Source organism: Ambystoma mexicanum, chromosome 2p, assembly GCF_040938575.1.
Source record: "Ambystoma mexicanum isolate Mex_15411 chromosome 2p, UKY_AmexF1_1, whole genome shotgun sequence".
In the NCBI taxonomy this organism is placed as follows: domain Eukaryota; kingdom Metazoa; phylum Chordata; class Amphibia; order Caudata; family Ambystomatidae; genus Ambystoma; species Ambystoma mexicanum.
In genome coordinates this window covers 1,418,091,289-1,418,105,871 of record NC_090923.1, presented here as the reverse complement: position 1 = coordinate 1,418,105,871, position 14,583 = coordinate 1,418,091,289, and the positions used below count along the sequence as shown (strand labels likewise).

The 14,583-nt window shown below is 46.0% G+C and overlaps 1 protein-coding gene across 1 annotated transcript in view; it reads right to left on the bottom strand.

Annotated features, from left to right (window-relative positions):
- Positions 1 to 14,583, bottom strand: part of LOC138567897 (SCO-spondin-like) — a 1,036,222-nt gene that overhangs the window by 794,547 nt on the left and 227,092 nt on the right. The window contains exons 19-20 of the mRNA XM_069646396.1: positions 8,830 to 8,924; positions 1,480 to 1,736 (exon numbers count right to left, since the gene is read on the bottom strand). Coding sequence (XP_069502497.1) covers positions 1,480 to 1,736; positions 8,830 to 8,924 — 352 coding nt within the window. The remainder of the gene's footprint in view (positions 1 to 1,479; positions 1,737 to 8,829; positions 8,925 to 14,583) is intronic.

The window sequence follows — 14,583 nt, the reverse complement described above, 5'->3', positions numbered from 1 at the left end:
TGCTGGGAGCAAACTGCATCATTGGTTAGAACTTGCGGCTTGACCACACTACTTCCACTCTAGAACCATTCCCTTTCTGTAAAGTTGAAGGCCCCTCATTTACCCATATCTTCTCTTTTCATTGGTATATGTAGCCCACCAGTATCCACACACTAACAGAACACAATGCAAATGGCAAACCTTGTATTTTAGTATGTGGCATTAATCAAGGGATAAGTGGGTGTGAAAAGCTTTTATGGCAATGGATATAAGTCAATAGGGCTCATTAAGAGTTCTCCAGCGGGATACCGGGAAACTACTGTACCGTCTCCGCCGCCTGATATCCCTGTGTTACTGGTACATTCAGAGTGGCTGAGCCATTAGTAACTCCCCATTCCCATGGGACTCAGTGGGAATGGGCCGCAGGCATCACTGGCCATGGCAGTACTATTGCCGGTGATTCCTGCAGTTTACTGCTGGTAGGTGCTTGATATACCGGCAGATCAGGCTGCCGGCAGATCCCGGCCCGACCGGCAGACTTGTAGTTGGCCAATCCGGAAAGGTGCTTGTACGCGTTGTTATCAGCCCCTTATTTGCAGACCGGCATACATATAATGAAGGGCAGTGCCAAATTTCAGATGTCAAAGCTGTGATGTCAGTATAAACTGAAAGAGCAAATCCCTCTGTATTCAAGATTCAGAAAGACAGGTAAGGGAGACAGCAGGCAGGAGGGCATAAATATACAGCAGGAAAGTTGGATTGACAGTCTTAAGGTCGGATAAGGAGGAGAAAACAGGCTTCTAAAAGGCGCCTCTTCTAAACTCTGTGTGTCTTCTACTTTTCAGCCAGGAAAGAGCCTAGAGGCAGCTCAGTTCAAAATGTGGCACCACACATGTCATCTTACTCTCAGACAGAAACATAGACCGACAGACAGACACACGTGGAGTGAAAAGAGAGACAGAAGGAAGAAGAGAAAGAGCACATCTAGAGGTCAACTGGGGAATGCGTATACGAAGAAGAAATAGCTCCTACAAGGAAGAAACACTTGCAGATGATGTAGACAGAGAGGCAGAGTGTGGTTGGCAGACAGATGGACAGTAGGCAGATAGATAGTTAGATAGATAGATAGTTAGATAGATAGATAGATAGATAGATAGATAGATAGATCGATAGATAGATAGATAGATAGATAGATAGATAGATAGATAGATAGATAGATAGATAGATAGATAGATCGATAGATATCGATAGATAGATAGATAGATAGATAGATAGATAGATAGATAGATAGATAGATAGATATCGATAGATAGATAGATAGATAGATAGATAGATAGATAGATAGATAGATAGATAGATAGATCGATCGATCGATAGATAGATAGATAGATAGATAGATAGATAGATAGATAGATCATGCATAGATAAAGAAATAGACTGGAGCACTCCCAGGGAGAGCGATAGAGACAGACAGAGGACTTATGGGGTCAAGCTTCTCACCTCTCAGCAGGTGCACAATGGTGTTCCCCATCACCACGATGACGGACTTGGTGCAGGTGATGCCGCTGGTGCCGCACGGCACATTCTCAGTGGTGATGGTGAAGAGGCCCGCGTTCTCCCTCACAAGCACATACTCACAGTCCCCCAGGAACGTGTAGGCCCGGCCGTCGAAAGTGATGTAGTGGGGGTCCCCGGTGGCCAGGCACGTGCCAGCGCAGCGGTGATCGGTGCATTGCCACTGGCGGCTCTTACACACGCTGCAAGGAGACGGAAACGTGTAAAGGGAGTGGACTAGGTATACACATATACACATTGTGTGTGTTTACTGCATATGTTAAAAAAGCCCCCAAAGTAAATTATTGTGTGAAGTTCAGCAAAAAAAGTGTAAGAATTCAAGTAACCCACTGTGTTCGCTACAGGAGGCTGGACCCAGCTCCTGTTATAACTCATAGGGTGCTTGCTAAAACGTATTGTCTTAGTAAGTGCTGTTTAAAGTGGAGAAATGAAGTGGCACTTTACCACAGGTTGCAGATACTAATGCAGTACCGCTCCCACACACTGGCAGTATCAGGCCCGTCTGAAGATGTGTGGGGGCCCATTGCAACATGATGGTCGGGGGAGCCCTCCTTACTTAAAGCAAACAACACTCTGAGGCACCGCTGGGGTTTGAACATTATAATGGAATCAAAGAAATACAGCAGGGGGTTAATACCCGCTGATTATCACGAATAGCCAGACATCAGGGAACTGAAACACCAGATTCCCACTGAGTAGCTATAAATCCTTCTTTGTCAGCAGGTGGAGGATGTGGAAGAACCGGTATCGAAAGCCAACAAGGTGATAAGAATACTTCTGTATAGTCAGAGGGAAGTGACAGCCAAAAGGGCTCCAGCAGACGCAGCAGGTAAGTCGAGCACTGCCAAGCACACATTTAAAACCAGAGAACTAAAGTAATATAGAATGTATGACCATGTTATAAGGCTGCTGACTGGCAACGTGGGGGCATTTGCGACTAAAAAATGTGAAAGGTCCTGGTGCCGTCCCTTGGCAGTGTATATGTAAAAGATTTTGCTTGATCTTGTAACATCGGTTGAAAGGAGAAAGAAGTGTGTGAAAAGTACGCACTAAAGGCCTGATGCCCATTGCCACCTCTGTGATGATTCGGTCTTTATGGAAGTGCCATGCTCTAGTAGCAGACGCCATGGTTGCCTCCTTTGCGCCTACCATTATAAGAGCAATTGTAAGTTCAATCATCGTTGTCACTAACAAGCTGGAAAGATAGCTCAGCAGGTTTGAGCGCTTGCTGCTGCGATCTATGCATGATCTGCAGGTTGCAGGTTCAAATCCCGGCAAAGCTAACTCAGCCTTTCGTTCTTGCGAGATTGATAAATAAGTACTGAATTCAGTTGGGATGATAAATGTATGTAACTATGTTCTCCGTGAAGCACTTTGGTTTAAGGTGCTATATAAATGACACATCACTATCATTAGTAGCCCTGGCGATGTTGTGATTGAAGCTCAGTGGAAGTGCCATGGCATATTTACATGAAGCACATTCTCTCATTGTGATGATGGCTGGTGATGTGGTGTCAATGCCATCGAGCAGATTTACTCTGTGGCCGCAATGGGCTTTCAAGTTTTGGGGGCTGTTTGGGGTTGCTCAGCAGGTGGCTGAGTTTGCCCTATGCCATGCATTGCATGTTTTTGCAGGACTGTGCCATGAGTTTAGTGTCCTCTGCAGCAGTTGCATGTTTGCATTGGTTTGCATACAGCCGGGATGATAGCTCAGTGGGTTGAGCACTCGCTGCTGCAATCTGAGCGTGATCTGCAGGTCGCAGGTTCGAATCCCGGCAAGGCCAACTCAGCCTTTCATCCTTCCGAGGTCGATAAATGAGTACCAATTTCGGTTGGGTGATATTGTATGTAAATATGTGCTCTGTAAAGCGCGTTGGATTAAGGCGCTATATAAAATAGCACATCATTATCATTACATGGCAGTGTGTCACATAGATGGATGTCGGTGGTGCAGTGAGGCTGGCAGTACAAATTAAGGGCCTGTGGTCAAGGGACTTGGCAGCTGACTAGGTTGTGTACAAGCATAACCCTCTGAATGCTGCTTCTGTTTATTTAGTCGGTAGTGCAGCCGTGTCAGGGCATCGTGTGTTTTGGAAAAGCAGGATCATAGTATTTTTGTGAGGAGCTGCATGAAAATTACCCTAGGGGTGCAACGGTGTCACTTTTATGGAGGTCCAATGTTGTTGTGCATCCTGGATGTTTTGGGCACCTTTTCCTCGTTAGGCCATGTATTGGAGAGTCATGCTTACCTTAACACAGAGCGAGGGCCATGTTTTTGAGGTTGTAGATGTTAAAATTGCCAAAACCATTGTTGCAGAAGACAGAGAGAGAGGGAATGGGGGTTCAGAAAATATCTGGTTGGCATAGCAACGGATAATGCCATGGCATGAAACTGCCAAATCACTAAAATCTCTTTTTCCAAACGCCTCAGCCGTACTGCCCAACGAGAAGTTCCCTACAATATTTGCCCCCAATCAGCAGATTTGTAAAAACCAGGTTGGGTGCCGGGCCTTCTATTTCCCAGCTGCGGAGTGATTTAACATGAGGCTATTTTGGGCTATGTTTGCTAACAATTGGGCTATTTGGCTACTTATGATGGCAGACATGTTTTTTGTCCTCATGAGGCTGCCTTTCTACATTAACAAACCCACCCTATGCCCACTCTCTCTACCCCACACCCTCACTCTCTCTACACCCACCTACATAACTTCCACTCTCTCTACCCCTCTCCCCATTACGTGTGCTGACTGGGTTTTGTTTTGGCGATTTTGGGCTACTTTTGATAAATCCTTCTGAGTCTGCTTTGTTCTTCATGTTTTTGCCCCATCCAACTACCATCATCCACCCACACCACCCCCACTCTCTCTACCCACACCCACTCACCCACTGCCACCCACCCTAGCCCCACTGTCTCATCATACCACTCCCTCTCTACCTTCTCTACCTCCACCCACCCTCTCTACCCTCACCCATCCAATCCCCACTCTCTCGACCCCCACCCTCTCTACCCTAACCCACCTTATGCCCACTCTCTCTACCCCACCCACCCTACCCCCACTCTCTCCACACCCACTGACCCACCCTACCCCCTTTCCCTCTACCCCCACCCACCTTACCCCCACCCTCTCTACACTCACCCGCCCAATACCCACTTTCTCTAGCCCCACCCTCTCTACCCCAATGCACCCTCCCCCACCAGCTCTCTATCCCCACCCAACCTTCCCCTTCTCTCTACGCCCACCCACTCTACCTCTGCGCTCTCTACCCCCGCTCTCTTTACTCCTACCCACCCTACCCTCACCTTCTCTAGCCCCTACCCCCTCTCTCTAACCCACCCGCTCTAACCCTACTCTCTCTACAATCCTGACTCTTTCAACCCACACCCACCAACCTCCACTCTCTCTGCTCCCATCCACCCTCCCCTGCACTCTTGACCCCCACCCACTTTACCCCCACACTCTCTACTTGATATATTTATGTATTTATTTTTGCATTTATTGAGCTCACTAAACCCAAAGGCATCAAGGCGCTGGTTACATACAGTAGTATTGCATTTGAATAGGCAACATGCGTGGTAAGGCAATTGGTTAGACAAAGAGCTTGCTCTCAGAAAAAAGTAGTCTTGAGGTGTTTCCGGAAAGCCCAGTGGGATTGCTCAGTTCCTAGTGAAAGTGGCAAATAGTTGCAGTTTTAGCGGCTTTAGCCAGGAAGCTAGAGCCACCTGATCTTGTTCCCCTGAGCCACAGAATGGTGAGTACGGGAAAGTAAGAGGCTCGGGTGGGTCTTGATGATTGACTTTTGGAGAATTTTTGCGAGAGATATTTCAGGGCTGTGCTGGAGAGGCATTTATGCTTAGTAGCTAATGTTTTAAAGATGATGCGCTCATGGATGGGTAACCTGTGTGTGCTTTTTCTTCCAGCTGAGATATGTTCACGCTTAGGGATGTTAATGGGAACCCTGAGGGAATTGTTTTGAATGATTTGTAGTTTATTAATGTTGCGCGAAGAGGTACCTGCAATTAGGACATTGCAATAATCCAACCTAGAACCAACAAGCGCTCTGGCAATTGCGATACAGCTACTCCCACCCACCGGACCCTCGCTCTCTCTCCTCACGGTCAAAACATTAAAAAAAAAACACAACATTGCACTTGTCAAACCAATGAAACAATCTCTGGAGAGTTGAGAGGTGATGAGGATGGGATGGGATATGGCCATTAAAAGCCAAAAATCTGGTGTTTTTCCTTCTCAGGAGTCCACGAACATCTCAGATGTTCGAGGACATTGCTGGGATGTTCGTGAACTTGAGAAAAGTTTGAGGACATCCATGCATATTTCTGCATTAGGGTTGGTGAGGAACAGTTTTTGGATGACTTATAACTTTGGCGCCATTCAGAGAATATTAAATATATACTTTTAGACCAAACTTCAAATGCTTCTGCAAAGTTTGGTGCTGTTTCGCCAAGAAACATTTGTGTACAGAAGCATTATAAATGACATATCATATATCAAGAGGGGGCAAAATTAGAGGGGGGGTCAGAACATTTTTTAAGTGCTTTTACATTTGGTGCTGTTTGTCGAATCGATGTATAGGTTTGCAAAAAGATTCTAGACCCAACTTTGAATGTTTTTGCAAAGTCTGGTGGCATTTTGTCAAGAGCGGGCAAAATTAGAGGGGGGTCTCCACATTTTTAGATGGCTAACGTTGGTGCCATTTGACGAGTCTGCACATGAGTTTGCTAAAAGATTATAGACTCATCCTTAAATGTTTGTGCAAAGTTTGAAAGGATTTTATCAAGTGAGGGCTAAGTTATATCATGATTTTATGTATGTACATTCTGCTTGTGGCTGCAGCCTGAATTGCTGGACGGGATTGCAGCAAACTTGCGCAAGGAGCATCAGCAAATACCTGAATGCATGGTTTTGCAAATCTGTCCTGTGTTTTATTTTTTCCAAAATGTCAATATGTAATTACAAGGGATATAACTTTGGCATTTGGGCAGTGGACCTGGCCCTCAGCACGGAGAAATGTCTACTCTGATTTGCTTATTCTGGGACTTCGGCAAGGGAAAACAAATTCAGCTTGCAGCTACAGCCCGAAGTGCTGTATGGGATTGCAGCAAATGTGCATGACGAGCATCAGCAAGGACATGAGAACATGCTTTTACAAATGCATCCTGTGTTTTATTTTTTCCAAAGTGTCAAACGTAATTAGAAAATATAGTGATATAACTTTTGTGCCTGGACAGTGGGCATGAGCCTGGGCAAGGACAAAGGTCTAATCTGCCCATGACCCACGGACTTTGGAGACTGGACATGGCTGCAAGCCATGAGCACTGGCCAATGGTCACATTATGAGGATATAGTGGTCACTGCACTAGGATGCAGGGTAGAGGTGGTGGATAACAGGGGTGGTTTGGTGGGGCTGGGGTCGTAGTCGAGCCTCATGCCATAGGCAATTCAACCATGACTTGCATCTCCAGCATGCGCTGCTGCTAACAACACACATCAAAATGCATTGCAAAAAAGATGTTTTAAAAGGAGGTTTGTAGTTCTTTCATATATATTAAAAGAGGAATTAGTAATAACTAATAAACAGCGATGTAACATCCTGAAACCTTTTTCACTGATAAAAACCAATCAAAATCACTGAAACAAATTTGTTAACGGGACGTTACGGCTACGTTTCACAAAAACCCCTTTGAAATTCAGTGAAAAAACTTTGTTATGGGACGTTATGGATAGGTTGCACTAATAAAAACCTATCAAATTCAGTCAAAAAACTTTGTTAAATGGACGTTATGGTTACAAGGAAAATCGAAAAACCCAAGAAATGTGTCAGTTATGGTAAGCTAAGCAACCATAACTCGCACCACCACCGTGCACTGCTAAGACTAACATTCAGGACATCAAAGATTTGAAAAGGGATCTAGTCCCTTTTCTATTTTATGCCACAGGTGGTGATTACAAAATGGGGCCCAGTAAAAACAGATTCTGATTGGATAATCTGTCTTTCCCGGGTGTGAATAGACTAGTTGGAGGCTCAAGCTAACTTTACAGGCTCGAGACTGATAGGCTAGATAAGTGCTCATTGGTGGTGGGTCGCCCAGTTCCAATTCTTAGTCAGATTTCTGGAGGCAATAACAAGATGTGGTAGATCACAGAGGAGGAGTCTTTGGCATCTGCTGCGCAGCTGAGGAGGCATTACAGCTTTTCCTGGGAGTTTCCATTTCAACGCTGTTTCTGATCTTCAGATTTCACCAAAACGGAAGTGTACATTGTTTGAGTCAATCTATTAAGGGCTTCGGCCTTATAAATGGGACAGTTTGGTGATCCAATAAGAAGACAACGTTTTTGTACGAGCTTTTGGTTTGGGACCCCGATGATCTCTATACAGCATTGAGGTTGCCTTCAGCAGCCGGTGTGCAGGAGGAGAAGGCTGGGCGGTGGGTGCCACGTGAACGTTCCTGGTGCAAGTGGTTCTTGCACTTTGATAAACTGCACTGTAACAGCACGCAGTGGTAGAAGTCGGGTGCCAGTTACAGGTGCAGCCAGGACAGGTGTAGGACATGGCCTTCAAGTGACAACAAGGGGCGTGCGTGCAATATGTCTGATGCCCCGTGAGACAGGGTGATTCACTTATGTCAGCCGTAAATCCTGTGCCAGGATTGTGGGATGCTTGTGCAGAGGTGACAGCAGTGGCAAGTTGGGGGTGGTCTGTGATGGTGGCTGACAGCAAGGGCTCTCAGAAGAGGTCTTTTTGGATGGGAGAGGACACAACATGCCTAAGTGATTGCTGGCCCCGTTGCATAAGTTGGAAGTCAATAAAGGTTAGACTGCCCATCATTGCCACTATGTGTATAGGCGCGTTATAAATGCCATATCATATCATATCATATGGTGTTGCATTATTTATTCTTTTTTATATTACGCTTCAGACAGGCCTCTAAGGGTGGGACCCGGATTCAAACCCATGATGCTCTGCGTTGTCTTGATTCCAAGGCAAACATATTGCCCATGAGCTATCTTCCTGGCCTTATGGTGAAGTAAAGCATGTGATGCACTTATGTGTGTTGTGTTGGCTTTGGTTTGCCATGTACACATCTGGTATACACATGGGCGTGAACACACATTCTGCCTTTCCGCAGGCATCAGTCTCTCCTACCATGTATGCAGTACCACGGTCACAGGACAGTGCAGCCAACTCAGTGGATGGGCCTCTCTTTACTGCTACTGCGCAAGCTGCTACTGAGTGCCGGTCATATACCCTGCTTACCATGTGTTGCAGTCCTTCTCGATAGTCTCGTTAGGGTGGTAGAGTCTGCCATTGTGGTGGCACGGACACTCCTCCGGGGGCACACAGAAGTCATTCTGGTACCAGGAAAAGGAAAAAGAAACAGGAAAACATTTTTAAAAAACTTAATTTTAAAACCTCTGTGCATCAAGAACTTCTTTTTCCTCTTTGATATAATATGATATGAAATGACATGTATAACGCACCTATACACAAGTGTTTCAAGGCGCGACAAGACAAGGGAGGGGAACAGAGGGAGGACAAAGACAACGATCTTACTAGAGCAAATGATATTGAGATTGCGCAAGTGCAAGGGAGAGGGGAGGGAAAAGGTGCCAGGGGAAGGGGAGGAAGGGCAAGTGTCAGACACTGGATCAACAAACAAAACAAGTAGTGCGGCCACCATGTGGCAAGTGCGAGGGTTAAAAGTGCAGACAACAGGTGTCTAATAAGTGCAGGTAATAGAACTGTAGGGTTTGCAGATACAGACCCAAGTGCAGGGGTTGCCAGGAGGCAGTGCATGTGTGCAACTGGGCGGGGAGGGACCTGGGCCCTAATTCAGAGGGTAGCCAGGTGACCAGTGCAGTATCAGGCAGGAGATCAGCAGGGGAGAGGAAGAGAGAAGGAAGAAGCAAAGAGGAAGGTCTTGAGGTGCTTCTGGAACCGAGATATGGTTTTGCTCACGTTTCAGAGAGGCAGGGAGGCTGTTCCAAAGGGAGGTGCCAGCTGAAAAAAGAGCTCTGCCCCCAAGTCATTGCTTGGAGAAGCGCCTGACCCTCAAGGAGTTGGAGGTGGAGGAGCAAAGAGCTTGAGTAGGAAGATATTTCCGAAGAGAGAGTTGGAGGTATTGCGGTCCCAGGCCCCAGAAGCTCTTGTGGACAATGCAGAGGGTCTTGAACTTGATCCTTGCAGCCACTGGGAGACAATAGAGGGATTTTAGGGCTGGAGAGATATGATCCCTGGGCTTGAGGCCAAGGACAAGTCCCGCAGGCAGGCAGATTTAACAAGAGGCTGTTGCAGTAGTCCAGCATAGAGAGAACCAGAGCTCTGGAGACAGTGAGGTTCTGAGGGAAGGTGAGGAAAGGAAGAATACCTCTGAAGAGGTGCAGTTGCTAATTTGACTTCTTAGAGACGTCAGAGATGTGAGGAGAGAAGGAGAGTGTGGAGTCAAAGATGCCCCCACAGGTTCTTAGCCTCAAAGGTGGGGTCAGAAAGATGGCCAAGGGAGGCTGGCCAGAGAGTCACAGGAAAGGAAGGTGCAGGTGTGCCGATGAGGAGGATCTCAGTCTTGCTGGAATTAAGGCAGAGATCATTGGCGGCACAGCACTCCTGGATTGCAGACAGACAATCTGGGATGCGAGAGGGAGAAGAGGTGGCAGAGGGGAGCCTGAAAGCGAGCTGAGTGTCATCCGCATAGCACTGAAAGTTGGAGCAGAGAGCAGCAATGTGATGGGTGAGAGGTGTCAGGTATTGGTTGAACAGCCAGGGTAGACCTGTGGGGAACACCACAGGTTGAGATTGAGATTGAGGAGAGGAAGGACCCAAGTTGGACCTAGGAGGGTCGGTCCGATAGGAAAGAGGTCAACTAGGCCAGAGCCTAATCAGTGATACCTAGGTTATCACGGAGCCGGTTGAGCAGTATGGCATGGTTCACTGTGTCAAAGGCAGAAGAGAGATCAAGTAAGATAAGGACAGAGGGGTGATTAGCATCAAGGTTAGAGAGCAACTCTTCACAGATGTTCAGGAGAGCAGTTTTCGTGCTTCTGGCTGCTCTGAAGCCAGACTGATGGTCATGCAGACAACCAATAGATTTGTGTGTGAGCTTTTCCAAGAGTTTGCCCAGGAATTAGTTGGAAGGGAAGGTTCCATTGGCGAAAGTCTTATTGCAGAAGTCGGACAAGGCTGCAGCGAGCGTGTCATTGTGGTCCTTGATGGTTTTGAAAGAAGCGGGAAGAACCTGTTTTGACAAGACTTTCATAGATCAGACTTGTCTAGAAACCTCGCCAGGGGTGAACAGAGGAAAGGTAGAGAAGGGAGGAGGAGAGCTGGCCGCAGGAAGGCCGGAGGTAGAGGAGACTTTAAGAAGACTCTTGGTCTCATGCTTTTCCTTCAGTTGCCTCCTATTAATAATAAATATGCGCAGTTCACTTAAAGGGTTTTCTTTGTCCCCCACCGCTACCAAATCTCTCCCATAGTTTTCACAACTCTTCACTGTAAGGCAGGTCCTCTTCATGGTGTCCAGTCAAAGGGTCGAATACATTGTTTCAAACTGCAATAGTTTCGAATCAAAAGGACAGAGAAAAAAAAAATTCGAATGACTTTTTTGGAATGTCTTTTTTTTTTTGCCTTCGTATAGGAAACAATACTTGTTTTTCCCCAAAAAACAGGGGTTTTGGGGGGGACCCAAAAAAAACGTGCATTCAAATTTTTTTTCCCGTCCTTTTGATTCAAACTATTGCATTCGATCCTTTTGTATTCAAACCTTTCACTATAAACCCTCTTCTTCATAGCATTAAGCAGAGACGTTATTATGTTTCCTGGTCTGGAATCAGTTTGTACATGTAGTAGGACTTTTCACTGCAGAACATAAGGACATTTCTGTCGCTGAAACGTTAAAACAAAGGGAATATACGAGCAGAGGTTCTGTCACACTCAAAAGCCCATTTGAAAAAAGCGCAATTAAGGCTGAGTACGTTTTTGGATTAGAATGTGCATGAAAAACGCTCAATTCTCGCAGCTTGGCCTGAATCCCAGACCATGCAGCCAAGTCTCTGTCCCACAACCTGTGTTTCATGATGTAAAAAACCATCCCTGGCCTTCTGCATAACTTGTGCACCCTTCAGTAATTTCAGCAAGTTCAGGTGGCATCATAATCAGTGGTCGAAGTGTACAAAAAGAAGCAGTGGAACTGTGTTTCCTGCTGGCCTGTCCGCGCTGCCCAAAAACCCCATCGCCAGGACCCCTCCCATGCACAATCCAAACCCCCAAACAAACACACCTGCCGTGTAAGGGCATGTTCCATGCAGGGCACTGAAGTGCAAGTTTAAACTTCTTCCTACACTTTTATAAACCATTCCGGAACGGTTTCTTTTTTAAATAAAAGTATAGGAACAATAAAACTTCTTTTTTTTTTTAAGTAGAGCAGCATCGCTCCCAACCGCGCCCGCCCTCTTCGACCACTGATCATAATACCTGAATAAGTACTTGGCGCACATGGAAGTTCGGCCAATGTTAAGGGCATTGCAGTTCCTATGTGAAAATAGTAATGTGTCGTGCCAGGACATTCCTGGAGTCAAGTCCGAGTCAGAGCACAGAGATTAAAGACTTCATCTTGGGACCCAGACTTGACCAACGTCAGTTCATGACAGGACACGCTTTCTGGTTTCAGTCCTCTGCTGAAACGGCATTTGTTCAGGTAGGTGTTACGTATGAGTTCCAGCAGAGTTAAGATCAGAGGATATATAAATGTTCAGCTGACTAGTAACAAAATTCAGGAAGACCGCCCCTTTTGCCCAATCTACCCACCTGGCTGGCAACTTGCCCAGGCCACAATCCCTTGACAAATGTGTTGCATCACACTCCTGCCTGCCCAGTGCCCTGCCAGAGTCACAATTCCACTACATTTCCGGTACGCAACTACTACAGACTGATATAGTGCTGCGTCTGATAATGCAAAGGACTCGCAGCATTGTGAGGGTCAGCTGCCACTTGCTGCATGGTGGGAACCTTCAGTGCAAAGCTCTGCAAGTCGCCCTTCTGCATTTGCCCAGTGCAAACCAGGCTGTGGCAAGTCATCGCCGCAGCACGAGCAGCATGCTCTGGGAAGTCTGTTTTCTATGTCATTACAGAGGTGGGAAATCTATAGGCAAATCGAGTTTAAGATTAACTCATATCCTTCCACCCATCGCATTTCTTTGCCCATTGTATGTCTTCCTGAGTGGGAGAGGGTGCAAAGCCCTTGATCGCTGCACCATTGGGAACCAAGCTGCACCTCACTGATGAGGCTCAACAAGACCGAAACATGTCTGGGGTTGCTGACCTTCCCCCCATATTTTTGTTCATTGTCCTGCATAGACAGTGTAGCCGCTTAAAAGAAAGCGATGACATCAATGGGGAAGGTGCTGAATGTGGACATCCTATCAGGTTTGCACTGATGATCCAGGCCGGTAACTCCAAGCAACCAAATCTGCCTCTAAGTGGGCCGGGAGGATAGCTCAGGGGAAATGCATTGGTCTTGAAAGCAGGACAACGCAGAGCAACACAGGTTTGATTCCTGGCCTCACATTTAGAGACTGATCCCTGGTATCAAGCATGATACAAAAGATTAATTAATTAATAGGTGGCAATTTGTGTTCCGTTCTAGGGGTGACAAGTAGAGCAATGCAGACCTGTGGTGCCACCATCCCATAATGACAGGTTGTGCATCTTGCGGAAAACTTCAAATATTGAGAGGTGGTTCTTAAGAGCAAAGAGAAACTTTACTGGGGTATATGGGAGTAATTCCTGTCCCTCCATGTCTGACTAGGCATTCGGTGGGGTGTGGGCGTATAATTGTGTTCAGTCTCCTCTCCTCTCTTTGGTTCCAAGGGAAAGCTAGCTAGACTCTAGGCCACCTTTGTCTGTACATATATCATGCAATGTGTGGATCTGAAAGGAGCATGCACGACACTTTATTGTCTTCTCCCGGGGGTTCCTTTAGAATGTATTTCACCCACTGTATTTCACGTTTTATTGTATTGCATGGAATCAATTATCAATAAACTTTTTAATACAAAAGGAAAGATTTGTCCTCGAGAAGATGTTGGGTCATCATCAGTCCGCAGGACGCTATTATCCTGTAGGAGAAAAGTTCTATGTGATGCTTTTGATCCTCAGGTGTGGTCACCATAAGCTTGAGGGACACACTTACCCTGTAAACAAAAGGTCCTACGTTATTTTTTTCGACAGGAATTCTGCCGAAGTACTTTCATTTGCTGGAATTCAGCCGAAAAAAACTCACCTATTTAAAAAAAATGTATTTGGGGTTCCCCCCGAACACCCTCTTTCCCTTCACTAAACCCCTTACCCCATCCCCTCCCCACCTGTTTTAACCACTTACCTTCCCCCCATCCAATTCGATGAGTTTTGTTCGGCAGAATTCCTTTTGGCAAATAATTCTGGATGCCGCAAGCCGCAGTGCTGTATATCCGCTACAGGGAGTGCAGTAAAGAAAATACTGAAACTAGCTGTGCTGTTGTCTCTAATACTGTAACAGAGTCTCCATCTTAGACTTTCTTGCTTGAAGTTGATCTGATGCAGTCGCCATATTGAATCACCAATTTCAATGATTTGCTCGAATTGGTTATCTGAACCCTGACATTTTTACAGACAGCTGAGTGGCATTATGTTTTGCTGACATGTTGCTCAAATGAAAATGTTTGATAGTGAGGACGCAGCAAGGTTTTGGATAAGGACGTTGTTTTAATTCTCTTAATATGCAGCGTTCCTTTAAGCAGGCCAGGGCCTGAAAAAGAACAGCCGTCCAATTAAAAACAAGTCAATCTGCCACATTCCTGTACATTCTTGAATAGTAGACAATGACGTATCTATATTTTTTACAGTTTCAGAATACTTAGTGTTTGGAAAGATTTCTGTTTTAGCAAATTTGCCTCCATATTCTATGCACCCCCAAACGTTTTGCTTTTTTTTTATCCTGACCTGACTTTTTACAGTGAATTGCCTTCAGCTTCACTCCAC